Source organism: Strongylocentrotus purpuratus, unplaced genomic scaffold (genome assembly GCF_000002235.5).
Source record: "Strongylocentrotus purpuratus isolate Spur 01 unplaced genomic scaffold, Spur_5.0 spur5_scaffold_17, whole genome shotgun sequence".
Classification (NCBI taxonomy): Eukaryota; Metazoa; Echinodermata; class Echinoidea; order Camarodonta; family Strongylocentrotidae; genus Strongylocentrotus; species Strongylocentrotus purpuratus.
In genome coordinates, this window is record NW_022145602.1 from 5,254,549 (window position 1) to 5,282,117 (window position 27,569).

A 27,569-nucleotide genomic window follows, 5' to 3' on the forward strand; every position below is an offset into this window, starting at 1 on the left:
TCTTCATCTTCTCTTCTACATTTCTCTCAAAGTCCAATATATTTCTATCTCAATTCTTAAAATCTTCCTCCCAACATTTTTATGCCTCCGCCTACCGAAAGTGGTACTGGAGGCATTACGTTTTCAGGTTATCTGTCCTTACATGTACGTCCGTCCGCATTCTCGGTAACGCGATATCTCAAGAACTACTTGAGAATTGAACTTCAAACTTTATTATAGTATGTATCACCATAGGAAGACAATCTGATTAGGTTTTGGGGTCACATAGGTTAATGTCTGAAATTGCATGTTCTGACCTTGCTAAATGATCTCGACAACCACAAGAGATAGGCTTCTTGCTTTCATTGTGATATGTCACAAATGATTCCATCCATTTCCTAAACTGAATTTAGGGCAGTTAGGAGACATATAGGAGACACGGTTGTATTTGTCTAGTTTCATTCTTCTTTCTGTCACATATCTTTCATTTCTCCAACATCTTAGTTACTTTCTCTTTCTGTCACATTTCATCATCATCATTTGTTAAAGTCGGCATTTTGATTCTTACAAGGTGTTACCGACTTTTGTGCCAGAGCCATCTATACACAGAGTTTGGCCAATTGGGTTTCATTGGGCCACAACATGGCATATATTCTTTTGTTTTGTGCTTGCCCAACAAAGCAGTAGTCGCCATGTTGTGTCCAACTCGAACCGGGTTGGCCAAACTCTGTGTATAGATGGCTCTGGCACAAAAGTCGGTAACACCTTGTAAGAATCAAAATGCCGACTTTAACAAATGATGATGATGAAATGTATAGATGGCTGTTTCGTGCCATAATGCATGACACTCCCCCTCTTCATTTCTCCATCCTCCTCATTTAGACCTAGACCAACCTAAATGCTTTCTTTCTCCACCATATTTTTCCATAAAGTCTTGTGGCTTCCTTTCCCTCTTATGCCATCCACCTCCAGATCCCACACTCTCTATTCACAGGTTCATCATCTTCCCTTCTCAACACATGACCCATCCAGCTCAATCCGCTTCTCTTTACCTCTTCCACCAGTCTCTTCCAGACCCAACCTCTCCATGACTCGTATTCTTTCAACCGGACAGTTTGACACCATATATTCCATATACCGGTACATTCTACTACTGTCCTTACATTCCAATTTTCTGAACCATATACCATGGCTGTTCTAACACATCCCTTCTTTTTTATTCTCCTTAAAGAGAAGGTTGAGTTCTGGGATGAGGTGAAAAATAATTTATGAGTGTTATCATTGTTATTATGCAATTGTGGAAGAGCATCAGATTAGAAATAGTCCCTGAAAAGCATGGCTCTTCAAATGCTTTAATTTTCTAAATATGGCATGTAACAGCATACAATTCGGGACAGATTTTTATGCCACATGTTTGTGTAGTCCCATACACATCTTTCTGTGTACAGTGCTTGTTACTTTACCAAGACTGGGCCAAATTTCTTATCATTTTGATGATTCCAGAACTTTGCAGTACTTATATACTAGATGATCAACCTTTTCTGATCGATTTCACAATGCAATCGCATGACCAGACCAGAACTCAACTTTATCTTTAAATCTATAACACTATAATACCCATTCCAAAGAAGTGTTCATTGAAAGAAAATGTCATATTTAATGCTACTTGATAGATCAAGTAAATTTGAAAGCATCCATGCAAGGAATTTCAATTTCATGACAACCTGAATTCAAAATTCATGATTCATTTACTATTCAAAGTTAACATATCATGACAATTCATCATTCCAAGGGAACAATTCAAAATAGGCCTAATTCAAAATCATGAAAATCATCAGTATCATTTGAATCTTCTTGCCTACCACTTCTAACATTATACTGACATCTTCATATGTTTTAAATTCAGAGGGGAAAATAAATTAGTAATATCTAGGTGCAAAGTATATTAAGTATATGTCTACACAGCATAAGTTAGTTACAAACGGTGAAGTATTACAAAAGAATATAATGGTGTTACTAATAAAATCATTTGGAGTATAAACTTTGAATACTAGATTCTCACGATTCAGCCATTTGTACATGTCGTGTATTTCATATCAGAATTCAGTCTGAATACATTATTAAAGTCTGTTTCCCATGGGGGTGGTGTCCAAATACAGTGAAACCTGTATATAAAGACCACTCAAGGAGATAAAAAAAAGCTGTCTTTATAAGCAGGTGGTCTTTATGGACATGTTCCTTTTATAACAAGTTTCAATTAGAATTTCTGCTCGAGAAAAACAAAAAATGAGGTCTGTATAAACTATTTGTCTTCCTTTACAGGTTGTCGTTTAAGTAGGCTTGACTGTTCTCTGGTATTTTACATTTAAACATTAAATATGCATTAAATATGCATTTTGTCTCCTCTTCCTTTCCTCCTCCTCTTCTTCTTCTTCCTCTTCCTCCTCCTCTTCTTCTTCCTCTTCCTCCTCCTCCTCCTTCTTCATGATTATTATTCACTAATAAATATTCATATTAAGAGCACCACTATTTAATCTTGTCAAGAGATTCACCATGAAAACAACAACCTTGAAAGAGACCCTACTTACACATGCAAAATATAAAAAAATAGAACAATAATATTAATAAACAATGGATTGAAGTCCGAGAGATATTTGAATAGTAATACACGATTCTTTCTCACATTAATGTCCTAAACTCGGACAATACAATGATGAATGTTGTGTATTGGAAATGGCATTTACTTCCAGATACGAGCACTTGAACACATGATGTACATGTTTGTTACAAAGAGATCACAGAATACATGATTCTCTACATTTCACTTTGGTCAATCTAGAATGCACTGAAATCATGTGCTCAGCACACATACATTTTATCAACACATATTCAGTTAAACTGAAATCAAGGAAGACGGTTTATAAAAGAAATCAAGGTTTCTAAATATTTCATCACTCTTTATGAGCTGTACTCATGAACACTGCCCACAAACATGATCATATCTTTACTGTCCAATATTAGGCTTCACTGTTAGATTTCAATCCACTCTTGTAACAAAATATATACTTCAATGTTTCATATATAAGTATCATACACTGCTTAAAGCAGCTAAGACTGTCATCATCGCCATTCAAAAATAATTTCATAACTATTTCTCGTAAAAAACGTAAAAAAGTAATATTACACCAAAATTGAATTATATTTTATATGAACTGTTTCTGAACATGATATAGTTTTACTTTATCAAAAAGAATACTAATTAAAATTTGATACAAACGGTCTTAAGCTGATCTCGGAATACAGGCCAATAAGGGATAGAGCAACGTCGATCTGGCGCTGCTCAGTAACTGCCGGGCTCATGATCAATTGGGCAAAAAGAATTTTCGTTTCAGTTTAATAAAATTTGGACTGGACTAAAGAGATTATTATTATTATTATTATTATTATTATTATTATTATTATTATTATTAATGAATTTGTTATAAACAAACAAAAAATCTACCAGTAATAGCTACGTGTATCACTCAAAGGCAATGTTAAACAATATATGAAAGCAAATATTTACACAGATGTGCAATTGCTTTAAAAAAAGCTATCAGAATTGTGTTTTCCAAAGAACAAAAACAAAGCAATATTAAAGCAAAGATCTACATAGTTTATGCAATTGCACTGAAAAAAATACAGGTGTGTATCCCATAACCATGTTTTATGAAAGTAAAAGGTCTCTATATAAAAGTGATGTAGACTGTGCAGTCACACTGAATGTACTAATAAATACTACCATGTAAGAGAAGTCTTACACTAGTGTAGCCTTGGTGTGTGTTAAGTCCGTTGGTCGCTTACTTGCGGGCGATGTCATAGTTGGCTACAAACCATTCTACCGTCTCCCTCAAAGCTGCAAGAGAGAAAAAGAGAGAAAGACAGAGAGAGACAGAGAGAGAAAGGCAAAGAAGAGGGAAGGACAGAATGAGAGAGACAGACAGAGAAAGAGAGAGTGAAAAAGAAAGAGGGAGAGAGACAGACAGAGAAAGAGAGACAGACAGAGAAAGAGAGACAGGACAGAGAGAGAGAAATAATATATACATTTTGAAAAGGTGAATCCTGAGTGTACTGGTGATGTTATCAATTATCAAATTTGATGACCCCCCCCCCCCCCCTCATTTTTCTTTACAAGCTTTTGGTGAACGTACATTTTGCAAGACAAGTTTTAATCATAAACAAAAACTTTCAAAGAGTCCACTTGAGGGCAGTTCAATATCCCAACACTTCTTTTCATGAGCGAACAATAAGCCAGTTCACGGTTGCAGTCTGAGCATGAGCAGTTAAAGGTCATTGCAGAACAAATTGTGAAATACACGAAGACGTAATACTGGATACGTGCTCATGAAAGTTATGTAATCATTATTCATCTATGCACTCCTGATACACAGGCGGAAGTATTCTTTGAAAAGGGGAAACAAAGGCTATTTGTGTAGCACCTCCATCGCTGTAGGAGGGATTATTTAAAAAATGTACAAAGTGAGACATCTTCATGATTTGAAGATCTGTGGAAATTCGGGGTCATTGCAGTAATGTGCTAACCGTGAACTGGTCTATTACAATAACATCTGACATTATCCACACATGATATCTATGGGGAATACTATAGAGTACCAAAGTTCTAATGTCATGTTCGGTCACAGTCCAGGTTACTGGTTCTACAAGAGAGAACCTGCACATGAGCTTCACTGCAAAATCATTCAAGCAACAGAATGGAGCAGTGTTTGGGGCTGGTTTGATCACCACACAATTGTTTACAACAAAATTGTTTGGAACCAGCAACCTTGACAACTTGGTCAGTATACTTGACAACATACTTTGGTACCCTATGGGTGCGTTCAATCAACACTTTTTCACCCTAGAAACACGGTTTTCAAAGACGTTTAGTTTAAAACACAGTTGCGTTCAAGCAATTTTTTTGTGGGTCGTAAAAATAAACGTGTTTAAAAAACGCAAACATAAAACGCTGAAAAAACGCTGAAAAAACGCTGAAAATCGCTTGAAAATCGCTTGAATAAATAGAGATCTCAAGCACAATTCTATAACCTCATTTCGAGGCTTGCTTCTGGTTTGGCTGACAGTCGACTGTAAACAAATTCAGAAAGCATGCAGCAAAGTTGACCTATACTTCCTGGGTAAAACTACACAGTGTGATGAGCAGTGGCTGGGCTTGAGATGAGTGAGAATCAGCGTTGATGAAAAATCGCTTGAATGCTCTTCCGCAGTAACTGTGTTTTGTAATGGCGTTTTGATTTGTGATTAATGTTTGTGATTCTAGCTTCAAAAAATTGATTGAATGCACCACCCTATATGTAGAGTATTGGTATTCATGACGAAAACAGTCCATTTAAACTTCACCCCACTTTGGACCCGAAAGTGGGGTGCATTTTGGTGGTAAGCTCACCACAGAGCAAGAGAGAGTTAGAGTCCCTAATCTGCAGTATAAACAAACTTTGCCAGGACATCGCCAGCCCAACCTTGATAAGTACTGCTTGGAACTCCTCCATGATGTTCTAGTCTTATTCGCAGTCTCATATAGGTTCGGATTATGTCCATTCTCATAGCTACCGGTATACATGGGAGATGCCAGTTTCATCTTCCTTGCTTCACTTTATAAGCATAGTTATATCAGGAACTTCCTGGTGATAATTATGTTCCTTTCAAGTTTCATCATAATTGTCTAGTTCGATATAGTACATGGACACAATTAAATATGATATTGTCTAAAATTGTCAAAAATATCTTAACATCGAAATGATTTCTGGTCATGTTTAACTATTTTAATTGAAGCCTTTTTACTTGATCTAATACTTTTATGAGGATGACATAGTCCGCAATAAACTTGACAAACATTATCATCCATACTATATGTCGTAGCTATAACAATAATTACTCATGAACCTCACACTACAAGGACAACATTCATCCAGATTCTGAGATTGCTCATTCTCACGAAGCTTGGTGTACGCGAAGATATCGGGAAATAAAGCGGTCTGTAATACCAGACACGCAAGTGGGGTATTTCGGTCCCCGTTCACCGAAAAGTGAGATTCTCCATTTGAAAGTCGGGTAAGGTCGACAAATATAGCCTCTGTTAAAGGCGTTACTCCGCCACCAAATTTATTCGCATAGACGAAATAAACTCGAACGCGTTTAGAAAAATGGTGTAGGCCTAGGCCTATAAGGAAAGGCCGGGAAAACATACATTTTGTTGGTTTGACCGTTAAATATTTTTGAGGTATTAAAGCAAGAATAGAATGTTGTAAATATTGTTTTCGTTACATTTATTCCGTGCGTAATCTCAAGGTCTACTCAACTTTCTTTGCCTATTTATTGCCCCCCCCCCCCCAAACGGCAGATCAAGGATTTGAAAATAGGGAGTGGCCGGGGCTCAGACGTCAAATTTGAAATGGGGGGGGGGGGGGGTGGTTGTTTAGGCAGACGGCATATTTCTTGGAATTCGTTATAAAGACGGTATTTGAAAAAATGATGATTCTGGCAAGATAAGAATTAAATTTCATCAAACTTTTATTCAATTTAATATGATCTGTATACGTATAGGATACAATATTTATTTCCCCATAACACATCAAGCCGTGATGATTGAATGTCCAAACACGAAAGAAACAGAAACTCTCAAATCCACAATTCTTTAGAAAGATAATAATTAGCCGAGTAATTAGGGCATTACAAGACATCGAAGGACTTAATCTATTTTACAATAGTTGATGCAACCATAATGGAACATTATGCTTCTCGATACTGAGGATATGAAATTTCAGCACAAGTGTATTTGGTTTCAAAATTTTATAGCAGTTTGTTAAAGAAACATTTCGATGCTCACTTGTATAATAAATCTCTATGACAAGCTCATTTTTATCACGACAGTTAAACCTTTTCACTTTTTGATACTAAAGATTGTTGAAGAATTGCCTAATTGACTGCTCGGATGATTTTTTACCTTTCTCCGAAACCTCTTGGTTTTTTGCTCATGATTATAGCGCATTATTCTTTTTGTCACTGTATGTATTAATGAGCAAATACATATCTGCACAACGAACGTCTTTATGATTATGATGTCCTCGTTTCGTTGTATGTTATAAATTCAATATCATGACGAGAAGTGCGTCAAAAATATCTTAACATCGAAATGATTTCTGGTCATGTTTAACTATTTTAATTGAAGCCTTTTTACTTGATCTAATACTTTTATGAGGATGACATAGTCCGCAATAAACTTGACAAACATTATCATCCATACTATATGTCGTAGCTATAACAATAATTACTCATGAACCTCACACTACAAGGACAACATTCATCCAGATTCTGAGATTGCTCATTCTCACGAAGCTTGGTGTACGCGAAGATATCAGGAAATAAAGCGGTCTGTAATACCAGACACGCAAGTGGGGTATTTCGGTCCCCGTTCACCGAAAAGTGAGATTCTCCATTTGAAAGTCGGGTAAGGTCGACAAATATAGCCTCTGTTTAAGGCGTTACTCCGCCACCAAATTTATTCGCATAGACGAAATAAACTCGAACGCGTTTAGAAAAATGGTGTAGGCCTAGGCCTATAAGGAAAGGCCGGGAAAACATACATTTTGTTGGTTTGACCGTTAAATATTTTTGAGGTATTAAAGCAAGAATAGAATGTTGTAAATATTGTTTTCGTTACATTTATTCCGTGCGTAATCTCAAGGTCTACTCAACTTTCTTTGCCTATTTCTTGCCCCCCCCCCCCAAACGGCAGATCAAGGATTTGAAAATAGGAAGTGGCCGGGGCTCAGACGTCAAATTTGAAATGGGGGGGGGGGGTGGTTGTTTAGGCAGACAGCATATTTCTTGGAATTCGTTATAAAGACGGTATTTAAAAAAAATGATGATTCTGGCAAGATAAGAATTAAATTTCATCAAACTTTTATTCGATTTAATATGATCTGTATACGTATAGGATACAATATTTATTTCCCCACAACACATCAAGCCGTGATGATTGAATGTCCATTGCATGTAACACGAAAAAAACAGAAACTCTCAAATCTACAATCCTTTAGAAAGATAATAATTAGCCGAGTAATTAGGGCATTACAAGACATCGAAGGACTTAATCTATTTTACAATAGTTGATGCAACCATAATGGAACATTATGCTTCTCGATACTGAGGATATGAAATTTCAGCACAAGTGTATTTGGTTTCAAAATTTTATAGCAGTTCGTTAAAGAAACATTTCGATGCTCACTTGTATAATAAATCTCTATGACAAGCTCATTTTTATCACGACAGTTAAACCTTTTCACTTTTTGATATTAAAGATTGTTGAAGAATTGCCTAATTGACTGCTCGGATGATTTTTTACCTTTCTCCGAAACCTCTTGGTTTTTTGCTCATGATTATAGCGCATTATTCTTTTTGTCACTGTATGTATTAATAAGCAAATACATATCTGCACAACGAACGTCTTTATGATTATGATGTCCTCGTTTCGTTGTATGTTATAAATTCAATATCATGACGAGAAGTGCGTCAAAAATATCTTAACATCGAAATGATTTCTGGTCATGTTTAACTATTTTAATTGAAGCCTTTTTACTTGATCTAATACTTTTATGAGGATGACATAGTCCGCAATAAACTTGACAAACATTATCATTCATACTATATGTCGTAGTTTATAACAATAATTACTCATGAACCTCAACACTACAAGGACAACATTCATCCAGATTCTGAGATTGCTCATTCTCACGAAGCTTGGTGTACGCGAAGATATCGGGAAAGAAAGCGGTCTGTAATACCAGACACGCAAGTGGGGTATTTCGGTCCCCGTTCACCGAAAAGTGAAATTCTCCATTTGAAAGTCGGGTAAGGTCGACAAATATAGCCTCTGTTAAAGGCGTTACTCCACCACCCAATTCGGAACAGCTTGCCACATGCAGTATCGTGAATGCGCCGCGGCACTCTGAGCGGCCGTTTCTCAGTGTATTTTCTTTTAGTGTTCTTAAAAATTCGCCGTGTCGTTTGATCAAAGAGGTACTGGGCAAGCTTGCCTATTAATGATTTGGTTCAATACATAAGCCATCTAACCTTTATGTTTTAAGGTAATGATTATATTCATGCAGAAAAACTAAAATACTTGTGACAGTGCGATTATTTCAAGTTGCCCTTTTTAGGTTATTATGCAGCAACATGACCAATCAAAGTTTGGTCCAGTTAACGCTTGTTGGTTGGTGGTTTTTTTAAAGTTTATTTGTCCAATTAACTTCTTTATCTTCTCAATGTTTCCTTTCCATGTTTCCTTTCCATCTTTCCTCATGTTTTTCACTATTATCACCTTTGTTCTATATACCTTTCGGCTGATATTATTCTTTATTTTTCTCCTTCTTTCAACATCTCTTTTCTAATTTTCATTATATATTTCTTTATTTTCTCCTAATTTTATCTTCTTTAGCCATCTTTCCTTATGCCCTTCTTTATTTTCTCCGTCTTTCTAATTTTCATCTTTCCTTATGTATTCCTCTATTTTCACCTTGTTTTATTCTCTCTATCTTTTCTCATGTATTTCTTTATGTCTTACCTTCATTATCTTCTGTTTCCATCTTTCCCTGTGTATTTCTTTTTAAACCTTCTTTTATCTTCCTTTTCCATCTTTCCTTATGTTATTCTTTATTTTCTCCTAATTTTATCTTTTTCATCTTTCCTTATGTATTCCTCTATTTTCACCTTGTTTTATTCTCTCTATCTTTTCTCATGTATTTCTTTTTTTTTCTAACCTTCTTTATCTTCTGTTTCCATCTTTCCTTATGTATTTCTTTTTAAACTTTTTATCTTCCTTTTCCATCTTTCCTTTTCCATCTTTCCTTATGCTATTCTTTATTTTCTCTTCCTTCTTTCCCTCCATTTCCATCTTTCCTTATTATCACCCGTCTTTCCCTATTTTATCCTCCCTTTATATTTTCCTTCCTTTATATTTTCCTTCTGCATTTTTCCATTGCCAAGCACATCAATGTTCTCTTCTATACGTAAAAGAAAGTAGCTAGTACTTGCTATAAAAAAAACAATATGAAGTGAGACTTTAGACACACTGTATCCAGGCCTATTATAAATATAGGTGTAGGGTCTGCGATGAGAAGACTATGAATCTGGACTGGATATCAGATACCAGCTAGTAATCCCTTTATCAGTAACTAGGCTATGATTGACCACTGTCTCTCTCCCCATGGACCCTACTGGTAATCCCTTTATCAGTGGTCAGTGCTCCTATCAGATTATGGTAGCTCCAGGAAAAGTGGTGAACTGGTGAGCAGAGCTCAAATGAGATGTTTTCCTAATGGAAACTTACCTTGCTTTATAGGAGTGAACTCAAAGTCTGGACGGTATTTCTTGAGTTTAGCATTGCTGGCCGTCTTCTTGAATTGACCATCTGATTTATCTGTATCGTACTGAGGTTGCGAAGCAAAGAATTAAGGAAACATCACATGAAAACTATTTGCTATGAATTGCATACACAGACTTATTGAATTGCCATGAGTATACCACCATTGCTTAGCTAGACTAAGGTCTTATTTAGACATAATAATAATAATAGGCATTTATATAGCACTGTCTATCTAGACAATTCTATTCTGAGGCGCACAAGAAAAATAGAAAGAATAAGAGAGTTTGGATGAGTGTCATAGTGACAAGTACAAGTATTGTTAAAAAAGATGAGATTTCAGCTTGGATTTAAAGCTCTCTAAAGCTACAGTCCCATATACGTCCCGGACCGTCCCGGACCATCCCGGACCCCATCCGGGGTGATCCGGGATTCGGTCCGTGTTGACACCGTGTTGGCACCGGGGTGGTCCTGGATGGTCCTGGATGGTCCGGGACGGTCCGGGACGTATATGGGACTGTAGCTGTAGCTTAAAAGCATCACACTTTTTTGAACAAAACATCCCGGACCATCCCGGATCACCCCAGACCATGGTCCGGGATGGTCCGGAGTGGTCCGTGCTCGTCCGTGCTGGTCCGGCTTTATATGGGACTGGGGCTTAAGGAAGTTATGATTCTCAAATTAAATGGTCAATTATTCCAAAGAGAAGGTGCTGCAACTGAAAAGGGTCCTTTCACCACAGGCTACTCGCATCTGGGGGATCTTAAAGGCATTGTTTAACAATGTTAAATCTGAGTTTAAATGACCCTACGTGTTATCAGTGTCTGTGATATGGTATAATATTGAAGCCCTACAAAAATTGTGCTTCAAAATGATCATGAAGTGCCTCAAAAAAGTAGAAATCTTTGAGTGACTGGTTTTACATACCTGCCAACCTGAGACAAGAGAAATTAGGAGTAAATTTTTCTGGATGGACTACGAGGTCGCGAACCACCGAAGGATTGGGGTGGTAGCCCGTAGATTGGGAGGGGGGGGGGGGGGGTACACAGGACTTTAGGGTCTATTTTTTTTTTCTCTCCATTTTAATGGTGCAAATGGGCCTTTTCCTTCAACCTTTTCGCCCCACACATAAACAATTTTTGAAATATCAAAATGTGAACATTCACAAAACTACATTTTTCACTACCCACCTCAGTTAGGAGCCCTATTTTGCAAAGGTAGAAAAGAAGAATTGAAGGTTGAAATTGGACGAGCCTTGTTCTTAATTTCGCTGAAAGCTTTATGTTTCTTCGAGTTCATGTGTTTCTGAATGTCATTCATTCCCCAATGATACTGAAGTCGGCCGAACACACAATGCAAAATGCGTGTTGAAGTCCGAGTGCTGATTCTGCAACTGGAAATTGTTTCCCGTATTCTTTCTTATACTTCTGATTATGAACAGCACGAGTCTAACCCATTTTGTCCTTCAAAAATGGAGAAATCAACGAAGAAGAAGAATATAGTAGTAGTAATCCAAAATAAATCCGAGGAAGTCCGGTAAATAACAAGCTTCCACGATCGCAGTCATCGCACAAGCATTGAAGAAAACATGCCAATGTATACAGTGTTTATGCACGGTGTATACGTGTATCAACTGCACATGTAATATAAATACACGTGGGCTATACGGATGCAGTTACTATGCTATGCAACAACGCTGCATGTAGTGTACATGTATGTATTAGTACAACGTCCGCACACACTTTATCGATATAGCTTGCGCACGTGCAGTACATGGATAATGACTGCGGAACTAACGATCATGTTCGGGCTGCGCTGTGTATATCTTCTATGAGCGCGAGCGCGGATGTCGGCGTGATCTGGTCATCAGTGTGTGAGTGTGTAATTGGGTTTTGACAGACGTGTATCAATCAGATATGATTATTTACGTCTGGGGACCGACCTTAAACGTCACCATCCGAAAGACGTGACTCAGTTTCGAACCTGCGTCCTCGGCTGAATCAGTTTGTAACTTCCACTGTTAGCTGGATTACAGGCGCACGCCACAACGCCTAGTTGTGTTATGCTTTAGTCTTATGCAACAGTCGTTTGTTTTAAAAATATTTTAAAATTTAAAAAAATCGGAGTTTTGAGGCATGCACTCGGAATTCGGAGTTGGTATGAAAAATGCGGAGGAACTCCGCCTAAATCGGGGTGGTTGGCAGGTATGGTTTTACCATACTCATTTTCTCCAATAGACTGTAGTGTAATGAAAACCGTTAGGAAAACGAAAAATGAAATTTCGATTTCCAATCATTTATATCTTGATAATCAGACAGGCGATCAACTTATAAAAGTCATGGGATTCCTGACTGACCTAAAGGTTTATAATTATTATTGCCCCATGAGCTTAATCCAGGATTTTGTTTTAGAATTTGAGATGCTGGACACTATAGTGTAACATGTACGCTAAATACGGTATCGGTTGTTGTTAAGGATACGACCACCTCCCCTTTGAAGTCGAAAGCCTCGACGACATGCTCTGCGCACTCCTTGATGGATACCTCATCCTCCTCACCGACCGAGAGGATGATGGGCTCGACCTCGTCGTATTCTCGTAGAACCCAGACGAAGAGTCGAGCCAGATCGTAGGAGTAGATGAACTGACGTAGAGGTTTCCCTGTCCCCCAGATGGTCAGGGGTGTGCCGTCACCTAGGAACAATAATTAAAAATTAAAAATATTTTAAAAATCTATGAAACACATTCAGAAGTTTACATATCAAAACATGAGATGTACATGTACTACACACCAACTGGACTTAACTTGCATTTGGATGGCAGGGGCCCTTTATTAAGACCTTTTACAAAGGTATAATGCACTTCAATGTATATAAGAATTGTTCTATAATTATTTTTATGTGGTGGTGGTGGTTATTTTACCTGACTGCTAAGAAAGCAAGTAAGCAACCAGACGGCCGACGGCTATAGGTCCTCTCCGAGGGACCCTGTAATGAGGATTAATGCCTTACCAAAGGGCACTAGCGCATCGCCTTGTTTTCGAACCCGGGTCACCGGATTACGAGACCACTGCTTTACCGACTGAGCTATCGCGCCTCCTCATACAGCAGCTAACCCAATTTAAGTCCATTGAAAAAGAGACATACTGAAGTAGGCATATTGTGGGCATTGTGGGCGTTGTGGCGTGCAGCTGTAATCCAGCTAACAATGGAAGTTACAAACTGAGTCATGTCTTTCAGATGGTGACATTACAAGTCGGTTCCCAGACGTAAATAATCAGATCCGATTGATACACGTCTGTAAAAACCCAATTACAAACACACACAAGCATCCACTATCTCCTAAAATGTTAACATTTTGCTTGGCCCCATGACCTTTGACCTTACGTTTTGCTGTGTAGACCTTGTGCATGAGTCCGGGGATCACATGACCGTCTTCCAGGTTGAAGTTATCCCATTGACCGAAGACGTTGGTTGGAATGACCGATGTGAACTTGCAGCCATGCTGGCTACGGTATGCTCTGTAAGGGGGGGGGGGAGGGGGGAATAAAACATTACATTAAAGGGATCATTTAACAATGTTAAATCTGAGATGCATGACCCCACATGTTATCAGTGTCTGTGATATGGTGTTTTATTGAAGCCCTACAAAAATTGCGCTTCAAAATGATCATGAAGTGCAAAAAAAAGTAAAAATCTTTGAGTGACCGGTTTTACCATACTCATTTTCCCCAATAGACTGTAGTGTTATAAGTTTTGGAAACTTCAATTTCTGATCAATAATATCTTGATAATCAGACAGGCTTGTAAAAGTCATTGGATTCCTGACTGACCCAATGTTTATAATTATGATTGCAGCATGAGCTAAATCCAGGATTTTGTTTAGAATCTGAGGCAAAGATACCCAATCCCTTTAACGTTGGCAGCTATGAAGTTGCATTCTTACTTGTTCTGTACGTCAATGCTACGCTTGGCATAGGAATAACCGAAGTTGGAATCATGAGGGGGACCGTTGTGGATCATGGTTTCATCGATGGGATAAGTAGTCTTGTTTGGGAAGATACATGTCGACAAGCAGGATACGACCTTCTGGACGCCATTTTTGTAAGAGTTATGCAAAACGTTGTCGTTGATCTTGATGTTGACCCTCTGAAATAGGACACAAAACAGATGTTTAATATTTTTATTACTATCAGGGGTGATCGTGAACACTGACAAAAATAGGGGTTTTTTTCCCCCTCAACCACACACCCCCCTTGAGTAAAAAAAGGGGGGATTCAGGGAGAATGGGAAAAATAGAGAAAATATGGGGAAAATCAGAAAATTCAAGATAAAATCGGGGAAAAAAAAGAAGAAAAAAAATACTTATAATAATTGGGTGAGAAAAAAGAAAAAAAATTGGGAAGAAAAAAAAAATCAGGAAAAAATCGGGAAACCGATTTTAAATTGGGTAATTATCAGGCCCGTACTATTCTAGAATCAATATCTAAGTGGATCAATTTTCAAAACATGTTTTGTTCTTGATGGAAGGGGTTCCATATGACTATAAAGCATTCAGAATACGAGTTTTTAATATTTCTGCAAGCTTGGTAAACAGCTTTAAAACCAGACTTGACAAAAACTGGAAGGAGCAATATCATTCACCCTTCTCCCAGTTGACACTCCAATTATGACAATCCTGATATGACCCAGCAAGCAAGATATAGACGTAAAATGACTATGGTGCAAGACCCGGAAGCTGGGACATCCCCCCCTTATTCAATGATATATTGCAGATTCCATAGTACGATGTGCATGGTACCCAAGTCAGACTTATTTAATAGTTTCATGTAATTTTCGATTTTTTTTTTTTTAATTTTATTTTTTTTTTAAATATTTTTTTTAATAATTTTATTTTTTTTTTAAATATTTTTTTTAATAATTTTATTCAATAACTTCTAACCTACGAGTGGTGAAGTTAACATATTTTATGAGTGATTTTATACACTCCAGCTGCAGCATAACACAATTTTTTTTTCTTCATGTGATCGGAACATTTTAATAATTAAAGCCCCTTTAAAGTGTTGGGAGCCCCAACAAATTTGATGGCAAAATTTCACTTAAATACAATGTGAAAGAGGATGTCATTTAAGACACATTTCTGCAATGATCTTCAGAACAAATGTGTTTCAAGTCGACTATTAATGGAAGAACATACAATTTAGGTTTTCTCCATATTATGTATTCTTATATCAATATTTGTCTTCAAACACATATTTATTTATTTTTCTTTGCAGAAGTGTACATCTTAAATGAAAACCTCTTTTACATTATGATACAATTTGAGAGAAATAACAAAAAAAACGTTATGTAACGAAACGTTGTAAAAAAATACAAAAACAAAAACTGTTAAAAAAAACTTTAAATGGACCGGGGCTTATCATGAGCGGACTGAGCGCGCCCTGATTACTGCCCAGGGCCCGTATTCAACTCAATAATTAATTACAAAATTTAAGCCTTTTATCTTGGTATTTGGCTTACGGTAGATAAAATAGTTAGCCAATTTTGGTATTCAATTCAAACTTTTGGCTAAGTATTTTACCCTATATTTAAGACAGCTCCCTACCAGACTTAAGCGAATATTTGGAGGCCTTGATTGGCAGGCATATGGTTTTCTTACGCAGTATTATAACCTGCGCACAATTATATCAGCGCGCATTTATTGCAACGCATTAATTGCGCATTACTTTTGATTGACTGTGTGATGTCACAATGCTTTATATCAGTTAGTATTTTACTTAATAGCTTTTGTCTTATGCAAGTAGAAGTCTAAAATGTGATTTGAATACAAGATAATTAAATTTCTTAGCATAGCCATTTACTTAGTAAATTTCTTACTTATGCTTAGTATTGAATTTAATACCGGCCCTGATGCCATGTTAACTGACATATTTGAAAGCAGTTTCTTGATACGATGTTGTTTTCTCACTATACATTGATTATTTTAAAGAGAAGGTTGAGTTCTGGGAAGAGGTGAAAAATAATTTGTGAGCATTACTCATTCTTATTATGCAAGTGTGGAAGAACACCAGTTAAGACATGTTCCCTGAAAAGCATGGCTCTTCAAATGCCTTCATATTCTAAATATACATGTAACATCGTAGAAATCGGGGGCCGGCTTTTTACGCCACGTGTTCGTGTAGTCCCATATACATCTTTCTGTGCAAGTGTTTGTAACTTTACCAAGACTTGGCCAAATTTCTTATCATTTTGATGATTCCAGAACCTTGCAATACACACAAATTCTTATATGCTAGATGATCAACCTTTTCTGGTCGGTTCCACACCGTTTCTTTCACAATGCAATCGCATGACCAGAACTCAACTTCATCTTTAAATATGACGTTTTAAAAAACAACATTACTTACCCAGAAGTCTAGATTGTGTTTGAGATTATAGAAGAGGCCACCGACCATGGCCGCTAAATGAATGATGTGGGTTGGCTGATACTTCTCAAAGAGGGCAGCAGTTTCTTCTTCTGACCTGAGGTGAAAATAATAATAATAAGATTTATAAAACGGGTTCAAGAATGTAGCCAATGAGAAGCGTCAAAATGGATCACGTGTGTGTGCATTTACTTTTTAGGCGACGGTGTAACATCAAATTTTTTTCTTCCTACATATCAGTGGTAACTTCTGGCTAGCAAAATACTAGGAAAAAGATTGAGTGTGCTTGGAAAAAAAATCTGTTGTAGTGAGGGAGTTAGAAAAAAATGAAAAGTTTTAAAGGCACCAAAAAAAGCAATATTTCAGCCTGTCATGAAGCAGTCTCCATGCATTATTTTTTTCCCTGCTCTTAAATTTATGCGCCTCTGAGTAAGATTGACTTTGTCTTAGCCAATCGTATCAGCCTCTCTGATAAATGTGCAGACTATAGTACCGTAATTAACGTTGTATAAACCGCCCTCGTGTATTAACCGCACTCCTCTTTTTTGCCCTTAAAAAAAAATAAAATAAAATAAAAGTTTTGTTTTGTTTTGTTTTGTTGTGCTGACTTTTTGGGGGGGCAGCAAGCCAGGTCCATGTTAAAAAACCCACGCGGGAAGGCCTTTAATTTAACTACGAGGTGCAGCTGAATGTGTAAGATCATTAACTTATAAAACAGTAGAGGATCTAGGATTGGACCTTGTGGTACGCCATTTAATAGAAGAAAAATTGGAGGAATTATTATTATAAACTACATATTGAGATCTATCAGAAAGATTACTTTCAAACCAAGATGACAGACAAATTTGAGTGTTGTTCTAAATTCCGAGTGGTGATTCAACACACCGATTACTGAGCTGGAAGACATTGCCAGGCATAGCGCCAGGTGGAGGGGAATAAATTGAAACTTAAAAAAAAAAAAAAAAAATTGGTGTACCGTGTATAAACCGCACCCCCGACTTTGAATTTTTTCGGCGGCAAAAAGGTGCGGTTTATACACTGTTAATTACGGTGTGTGGACATTGTTCACTGTGCTTGCACAGTTTGAGTGCAATTATCTCAGGCGAAAGAAGGCTGTGCTAAAATGATTTGTCGTACACATGGAGAGCAGTGAAATTGCTTGTTATAGCGGGAATGATGAACATTGTTTTACTTTGTTTTACGGGCACTGGATTTACATGTAGCTCGAAAAGCCAGAAAATCTTGTTATAGCCGATCTTGTTATAAGAGGTTCAGGCCGCCATAGAATTACAAGAAAATTGATATGGGCCCGTGACTATATCCTTGATAGGGGCCGCTTTAGGGCCCCTGGTGGGTTGCAGGGACAGTGCCCCAGGCAGGGGCCTAGGAGTCTAAGCCCCCAGAAGCTCTCAAGTTTTGGCAATTCAGAACATTCTAGATAGCCGTCGTGAGCGATAAAAACTCTAATCCATAAACCATCTGCATAAAAAGGCTTAATCCTTTACTGAATAGGGATTCAAGGCTATACATTGTTACCTTTCTTCACTCCAGTGATCTCAAGGCAGCAAGAAATTGTGTAAGTATTAAAGGGTCAACGGGAGTGTTTTTGAGAAGCTTTAACTACATGTATACAACTCACACTCTCTCCAATTTTATACAACAAAGGGTTGTCTTGGGAACCACTTCTATTTTTTACGGAAGGGGTGCAGGGGGAGAGCCTTTGCCGGGAGTCTGGGGGGGGGGGGGGGGGGGACTGCCAATGCCCACATGAAACATCACAGAGTACAGAAGAAGTACTTATCAATTGCATTCATCACTCCAAGTCCTTTGAACTTTCTGCACTACCTCCAAAGAGCACCTTTTTGGCTCAAATTTATATTTCCAACACTACATAACTCAATGAAATTGATATCAACTTGAAGGTACATGTATACAGGTGTACATGTATATCTGGAGACACCAAATCTATTGGTGATTAGAGCTTTTACTTTATAGTTATCTTTATTAAAAGCTCGATGTGAACACACCAGACCTGTCCTCAATACACTAATACATGTATATGAATTAGTGCTCTAACATCACGGATATCTCCAATTCCGTTTAACCGCCTGTCAAAACCGGACGGTTTTCGGTTAAACGATTTATTTTTAAAAAAAAATTAAAAAAATAAATAAATAAATAAATAAAATTTAAAAAAAAAAAAAAAAAAAAAAAAAAAAATCGTTTTTTTTTTTTTTTGGCCGTGTGAAAAAGCAGGAAGGTGATTTAACTGAATGTGCCGATTTGGGCTTGTGAACTAGTCACAAATAATAGTAACAATGTCGTTTTACTGTAAGATCATTAAAGCAAATTAAAAACAGTATATAGAGGACCTAGGATAGAACCTTGTGGTACACCATGTGTTAAACTTGGATGAATATATATATATATATTGGGATCTATTACAAAGATTACTTTCAAACTAAGATGACAGACAAATTGGAGTGTTGTTCTAGTTTCCAAGTGGTAAGTCATCACACCGATTACTGAGCTGGGAGACATTGCCAGGCATAGTGCCAGGTGGAGGGGCATAAATCGAAACTTTAAAAAAAATAAAAATAAAAAAAAAAAAAAATATTAAAAAAAAAAAAAAAAATTATTTAAAAAAAAAAATAAAAAAAAAAAAAAAACGGGAAAACGAAACCGTCCAATTGAAAACGGAATCCGCCATGGGCGGTCGGATACCGGACGGTTAAACGTTTGACTACAGCACTAATATGAATGCAGTTAATACACATGTGGGAAAAAAAGTTGTTTTTGTGGAAATCAAATCAATAGCTTTGGGTTGCTTTAACGTTTCACCGAAAAGAGATATAAGCCTCTCCTTTGCACATTATATTGCCCTTGTACAGTGTACATGGGCAAATTCCTGGAAAGTTATTAAAAAAAAGGCACTTACATGTATCCAATTTTGATATATAGAAAATAACGGTTTTTGATTAAATTCAATATTTCGAAAAAATATCACAAAAAACTGTTTTTTTTACTTTTTCAATGTTTATTAATCCCAATTCTGTTGATATTGGTATCAAAATGTAGATAATTTAATTTTCTTTCATATGACACCAAGTTCATGGTGGTTCAAGGTTTTGTTAAAATGTTATTCACAAAATACTATTTTTCGTCTAAAGGGCCTCTATTTTGGACGCCCCCTCTGATTTAGGAGTGTTTGCTACAATATAATTTTAAAACACCCCTGACACAATGTGTATTATGATAAAATCTTTCGAATGAACAAGGTGTGCTTAGTTAGTGTGGTAGTGGCAGGCAAATTAACCCCTCTTTTCTGACTTTGGCCCTTCACTTACTAACTCTGTCTGTCTTTTGATGTGTTGAAGCCCCATTGCACTACTTACATGTATAGCAACTTGCGATCTCTATATAGCAGTCAATGCCTAATCGGTGACAATTGGTCCCCCATGGTCCTCTTTTTCTTACGTTAATTGAGAGCTGATTTTATGAGATAACCAGCTGTCAGTGACCATGCAGGGAGGTCTAATTCATCCTAGCCATACGAGTGCAAATAGGCTTTAAAGCCACACTGTCCTACTTGTAGCTACTTGCTCCCTCTTTATAGAAAACAATGCCTAATCGGTGACCATTGGTCCCCCATGGTCCTCTTTTTCTTACGTTAATTGAGAGCTGATTTGATGAGATAACCATCTGTCAGTGACCATGCAGGGAGGTCTAATTCCTCCTGGCCAAACTAGTGCAGATAGGCTTTAAGAGCAGCTATAGCACAGGGCTACATGGTAGTAAAATGAGAGCTGATTTGATGAAATAACCACCTGTCAGTGACCATGCAGGGAGGTCTAATTTCTCCTGGCCAAACTAGTGCGGATAGGCTTTAAGAGCAGCTAAAGCACAGGGCTACACGGTGTAGTAAACCATCCAGTATACAACTCTACATAGCCATACAGTCCAGAGACACTGTTACCCATGTCACCTGACAAGCCCCTGTGCCTGCAAATTACACTAGTCGCGTTTTCATCATCTCGAGATTGTCAAATAGCCCGCTATTTCTGATTTGGGAAATAATCCCAAAGTAACAAATCGCGTCTTCACTATCTCGAGATTCGACCTCGAAACTTGAAACTTGACCTTGAGAAATTAGCTCGAGATATTTTGCTCAGCGTTAGCGCGTATTGCGAATCTTCGGTCTTTAGAAGACGCAGGGGACAAATAGCTGGATATTTTGCCAAATAGTGGGATATTTTGCAAACTATCCCAAGATATCTTGGGATGACAATCCTGACCAAATATCCTTCTAATTGCTACTTCGGTCTGATGAGGACGCAAATTAGCTGGATGGTTTGCGATCGGGATAGTTCAAATAGCTGGATATTTGGCAATCTCGGGATAGTGGAGACAGGCCTATTGAGCCAAAATGACTACCACTTTACCTTTTATAATCCTTTCGGTTTACACATGGGACTACAACGTACCACAGGCACAGAGAGGACCTATAATCTATAAATAACAAAACGCTTCACCTCTTTGTATACCAGAGCCCCGTCTTACAAAGAGATGCAATTGTAAGTCCTCCAATCAATCGCAAGTCTGCAGTCTGCTATCTTTTATGTACACATGTATAGTAGTTGCGATTGATGTGAACTCTTTGACTTGGTGGGGAGAAAGCTTACAAATATTGGGTCTGAAAAAACCCTGAATATTTGAGTTGCTAACAAACAAAAATGGGCTCTCTGTGAATTGACTGCACATACAAAGCCAGGCAAACTTACAGGGTAAGGCATTTTAATTCAAGTGACTTGGCTGAATCTACACCCTTTTCTAAGCCTAAGCCTAGGCCTACCCCATTTGCATTTCAAACAGTTGAAGTACATGTACAAACAGATTTAAAGAGAAGGTTGAGTTCTGGGAAGAGGTAAAAAATAATTTGTGAGCGTTATCATTCTTATTATGCAAGTGTGGAAGAACATCAGATAAGACATGTTCCCTGAAAAGCATGGCTCTTCAAATGCCTTCATACCTGTATTCTAAATATGTCATATAACATCGTAAAAATCCAGGGTAGGATTTTTACGCGTGTTCGACTGTTCGTGTAGTCCCATATACATCTTTCTGTGTACAGTGTTTGTAACTTTACCAAGACTTGGCCAAGTTTCTTATCATTTTGATGATTCCAGAACCTTGCAATACACACAAATTCTTATATGCTAGATGATCAACCTTTTCTGATCGATTCCACACCGTTTCTTTCACAATGCAATCGCATGACCAGAAATCAACTTCATCTTTAAATGGCTTTCACTGTACTTGTTCAACAGAAGTAAATATTCCTGTATCCCAAAGGTCAGAGGTTAGTCTCTGAAATATGCCAATAGAAATAATGTTGACAATCAAGGACAGTGTATATAACAACATTTTCAGAGTTTTGGATGTTTTATTTTGTTTGGAATAGCAAATTTAAAACAAAGTTAAACAAAACAAGGAATTTGTTGATGTCTTTTTATAATCAAACTGGGGAAAAAAAACACTTGATACAGTTTATGTCTGTTCAGTCATACAGATTATGAGGCCTGTGGGTCATTCCATGTCAAATCACCCAATGGTTTTAACCCGACCATTTTTGATTTTGATGAAACTTAGTGTACTTGTTGAGTGTGATCTCACAGCACCAAATCCAAAATTTTAGGTCAATCGGATAAGGGGTTTGGGAGATACGGCCCACCAAGTTTTGAGATTTTTTCAAAAATGGGGGTGGCGGGCCTACCTTTGAACCCTTGTATTTCGGGACGTAATGGGTCAATCTTCACAAAATTTGTATTGTTGGAAAGGATATTCAATAAGGATTCCAAATCTGCTGCCATTTTGAAAATTTGTACTTGTTGGGGTACTTTGACCTCTTGACCTAAGATTTGACCTTGAAATTGACCTTGTGGATCACGTGACCTTGACAACATTTTTCATGAAATGTAATCTCTGACATGTTCTCTTAAACATATAAAAGTTTCAGAGATATGATATTTTTTGTTTAGGAGCAATAAGGATTGAAAGTATCCATACTTACAGATATTCACAATAAACCCTATCATAATGTATACAATACATGCAATATGCACAGTATAACATACATCTTCCACATGCTTTTTTGTTCGAGGCATATCCATTCTAAATGTCAGCAGTACTTGAATAGAAAATAAAATGACAAGTTCATATAGGCCTAAAGGGTTAACAGGATGTATGGCTTTTTAGGCCTCTGAGTCGGTTCTAGGATAATTACCCCCCTGGAAAATTAACCCCCAGGAAAGGTCCCCCCCCCCCTGAGGACAATTGCCCCCCAGAAAATTACCTCCTAGGACAATCTGTCCCCCCCCCCCCCCCGAGGACAATTACCCCCCGGACAATTACCCCCTAGGATAATTATCCCCCCCCCCCCCCTATTCATTTAAGGGGAAGTCCATCCTGATAATAAGTTGGTTTTTATCTAAGCAGATTTTTTTGGGGGGAGGTAATTATCCTTGAGGGGTAATTTTCCAGGGGGGGGAAGATTGTCCTAGGAGGTAATTTTCCAGGGGGGGGGGGGTTATTGTCCTCGGGGGGGGGGGGAAAGATTGTCCTAGGAGGTAATTTTCTGGGGTTAATTAACCTCTGGGTGTGATAGTCCTTGGGGTAATTGTCCTGGGGGGGGGGGGGGTGAACATTTCCTGGGGGTTATTTTTCCAGGGGGGTAATTAACCTAGAACCGACTCAGAGGCCTAAATCCATACATCCTGTTAACCCTTTAGGCCTATATGAACTTGTCATTTTATTTCTATTCAAGTACTGCTGACATTTAGAATGGATATGACTAGAACAAAGAAGCATGTGAAAGATGTATGTTGTACTGTGCATATTGCATGTATTGTATACATTATAATAGGGTTTATTGTGAATATCTGTAAGTATGGATACTTTCAATCCTTATTGCTCCTAAACAAAAAATATTATATCTCTGAAACTTTTATATGTTTAAGTGAACATGTCAGAGATTACATTTCATGAAAAATGTTGTCAAGGTCACGTGATCCACAAGGTCAATTTCAAGGTCAAATCTTAGGTCAAGAGATCAAAGTACCCCAACATGTACAAATTTTGAAAATGGCGGCAGATTTGGAATCCTTATTGAATACCCTTTCCAGCACTACAAATTTTGTGAAGATTGACCCATTAGATCCTGAGATACAAGGGTTCAAAGGGAGGCCCGCCACCCCCATTTTTGAAAAAATCTCAAAATTTGGTTGGCCGTATCTCCCAAATCCCTGACCCAATTGACCTAAAATTTTGGATTTGGTGCTGTGAGATCACACTCAACAAGTACACTAAGTTTCATCAAAATCAAAATGGTCGGGTTAAGATTTTCAGATTTTTTGGGTGATTTGACATGGAATGACCCCTGTATGAATAAATAATAAATAAAATTTATGATTACAATCCTAATTTTCCTTCCAACAATAAGACTGCAGAATATCATAACTAGAAAAAAGAAAAAAATATATTTTATGCCAATATTTTAATATTGGCATAGAGGTCTAAAACATACCAGTAAAGTTTCTTCTAGAAGAAAAAAAAAAAGAATGTTGCCAATATTTTTATATACAACAAATGGGTTGAATAAAACATGAAAGAGGCAAAATTCAAATTTAAAATGAAAAATGACTCATTTTGTCACCATATTTTCGAGAAAGTTTTTAAATATGATATTTCACAACATTTTGGCGTTTTTATATCTTTTGAGACATTGTCTTACTGAGGAACTGCAAGAGAGAAGACAGGTGAATATATTCATGCAAAATACTTACTTGAGATCACCGTCTTTTGAGCTGAGGAAGATCCAGGTTTCATCTGGTCTCTGTTCTTCCTTAGAAACCCTCTCGATGGCTCTCCCAACCAAACCACTCCCGCCCGTCACCATGATCACCTTGTCCGTCCGGGATTTCTTCTCCGACGCCATGTCTTCGTTCTCTGGTCTACCGTAAGTAAAACTAGGACAAAAGGAACATGAAAGACTACATTTTAGACCAAAATAACTCCAGAATTGTAGTATTTGAACATCATAGTTTCTATGGCGACATGATTAATTTCAGTCTTTGGTCTTAAAAATTTGTTGTTGGTCAATGATTTCTTCTCCAACGCCATGTCTTCGGTCTCTGGTCTAACGTAGATCTAAGTAAAACTATGACAAATGGAAGCATGGCGTAATATATTTTAGACCAAAACAACACCACTGTGAGCTGAGCCTACCATATTTGCATATTAAACAGTCAAAGTAAACAGATTTAAATGACTTTTACTGAGCTTGATCTAGATCTAGAAATCTAGGTCTTACTACTACTGTCTACTGCACTAGTAAGACCTATCAAGTTAGATCTAGGCTAGGTCTACATGTCAGATGTAGATCTAGAATAGATCTGAGATCTAGATTAGTCTGGTGCTTAGCCTTAGATCTAGTCTAGCCATTAATTTTATACAGATCTATTTAGAGACTACAGATCCATACAGTTAGATCGAGGGTAGTCCATGAATAGATTTCTTGGTGTTGGAGAACAATGCTGCCTGGGTCTGAAAAGAATCGACAGGCATCACCTACGTTGGCCGTTGGTGAATAATAGGTCAGCACCTCTCTACGTACGCGAACGCTCAGCGGAGACCCACTGGGGCGCGACGGGCTTGCCTGGCAGAATGGATCCACTGGCATTCGCCAGTGATAAAATATTCCCAAACTCCAAGAAAAATACATGATCTAGAACACTGTCATTGAAATTTGGTACCAATATATGAACCCCTTGCTCGCACCCTTTTCTCATATCATCTTCAACAATTTTTACGTACACAAAACAGATAATATTGATAAAACGTTCATTCAACTCACCTAAATAAAAAGACTACGTTAGATACCGGGCCGAGTAGAATCGCTGCTTGTAATATTATTGGGACCGTACGTTACTACAACGCACGCGCACGCGCGGGTGTGTACACGTGTATTTTGTTTTGTAACGGACACGATATATCAGATTCTACACAGCGGAACATTCAAAATGAAATCTCGAGCAATGCGAAATCACATTGCTATAATAAAAAAAAAAAATTAAAAATGGGCGTTACCAGGGGCGTCGACTGAGTAGAAGAGATGAACAAGCGGAGTGCCAAAGTCAAATCCCGGAGTCCTATATCATGCTTATTTTTTTGAGTTGCCTGCCACTACCACACAAACTAAGCACACCTTGTTCTTTCGAAAGAATTTTATCATAATACACAATATTTCAGAGGTGTTTTTTTTTTAATTATTTGTAGCGAACATCCCTAAATCGGAGGGGGCGTTTGAAAAAAAGAGGCCCTTTTGACGAAAAATAGTATTTTGTGAGAAAAAAATAAAAGAATACCTTGAATAACCATATAATTTGATACCATATGGAAGACAATTAAATTATCTACATTTAATAATAATAATAATAATAACCTAGACTTATATAGATCTATACCAATTTCAATGGAATTTGGATTAATTAACATCGAAGAAATCTAAGTACAACACATGATTTGTTGTGATTTTTTTCGAAATATTGAATTAAATAAAAAAAAAACGTTATATTCCATATACCAAAATTGGAGAGGTGCATTTTTTTTTAACTTTCCGGGAATTTGCTAACTGTACAATGACAATGTCCTGTGCAAAGAAGAGGCTTATATCTATTCAGTGAAAAGATATAGCAACCCAAAGATATTGATTTGATCATCAACTAAATGGCAGCATTTTTGCCCACATGTGTATTAATTGCATTCATGTACGCAGGATTTTTGACAAGTGGGAAATTGTGCCGACCGATATTTTGCTCAGTGGGGGGGGGGGGGATAGGTAGTGAGCAACAATTTGTTTTGTTATGTTTGCCCCCCCCCCCCCCCCCAACAAAATAAAACGAAAAAAAAAATGAAAGATGAAAATCGCGCCGACCGATAATTCGCTCAGTGGGGGGGGGGTATTCATTTTTTTTTAATGAAGGGGGGGTAGTTAACCCCCCCCCCCCCCCCCCCCCCCCCCCCGCGTACGCGCCTGCATGTAGCCTACGTGTATTAGAGTATTTTGAGGACGTGTAATTTGGTGTGTTCGCATCATCATCATCAGATAGCGCTGTAAATTAGCGCTGCTGTGGTCTTCACGAGGCACGCCATGCAACTCTTTCACCTGCCATTTGTGTTGCACATTTCATTCCTTGTCCAGACACTTTCTTGATATCATCAGTCCAAGTGTGTTCACATCGAGTTTTAAAGATGTCTTTTAAATAAAACCTGTAATCACCATGGATTTGGTCTCAAAAGATCGATAATTAAAGTACCTTCAAGTTGATATCAATTTCATTGAGTTATGTAGTGTGTTAATTTTCATTTCATGAAGCCTGCGGCACTTTTGAGGAAGAAGAAGAAGAAATATAAATTTGAGCCGAAAAGGTATTTTGGGGAGGTATCTTTTCCCTCTAATTTTGGCCAGTATTTCGGTATATTAACTTCACACTAGTGATTGGACATTTTGTAGTGCAGAAAGTTCAAAGGATTTGGAGTGATGAATGCAATTGATAAGTACTTCTTCACAGAGTCTGTGATGTTTCATGTGAGCTTTGGCAGTCCCCCCCCCCCCCCTCAGACTCCCGACAAAGGCTCTCCCCCTGCACCCCTTCCGTAAACATAGAAGTGGTTCCCAATTAGACAACCTTTTG

The 27,569-nt window shown here is 37.6% G+C and overlaps 1 protein-coding gene across 2 annotated transcripts; it reads right to left on the reverse strand.

Annotated features, from left to right (window-relative positions):
• Positions 1 to 1,612: 1,612 nt before the first annotated feature.
• LOC585407 (GDP-L-fucose synthase) lies at positions 1,613 to 25,823 on the reverse strand. Of its 2 annotated transcripts, none has more exons than XM_030988527.1 (8): positions 25,730 to 25,823; positions 24,660 to 24,842; positions 16,801 to 16,915; positions 14,340 to 14,542; positions 13,781 to 13,914; positions 12,877 to 13,088; positions 10,364 to 10,463; positions 1,613 to 3,874 (listed from the first exon to the last, which is right to left on the reverse strand). In XM_030988527.1, the coding sequence occupies exons 2-8, from the start codon at positions 24,809 to 24,811 to the stop codon at positions 3,819 to 3,821; spliced, it is 972 nt and encodes a 323-aa protein (XP_030844387.1). In that variant the 5' UTR covers positions 24,812 to 24,842; positions 25,730 to 25,823; the 3' UTR covers positions 1,613 to 3,818. The 2 variants fall into 2 exon arrangements, with proteins under 2 accessions (XP_030844387.1, XP_030844388.1); XM_030988528.1 differs by lacking the exon at positions 25,730 to 25,823 and adding an exon at positions 25,358 to 25,408.
• Positions 25,824 to 27,569: the final 1,746 nt, after the last annotated feature.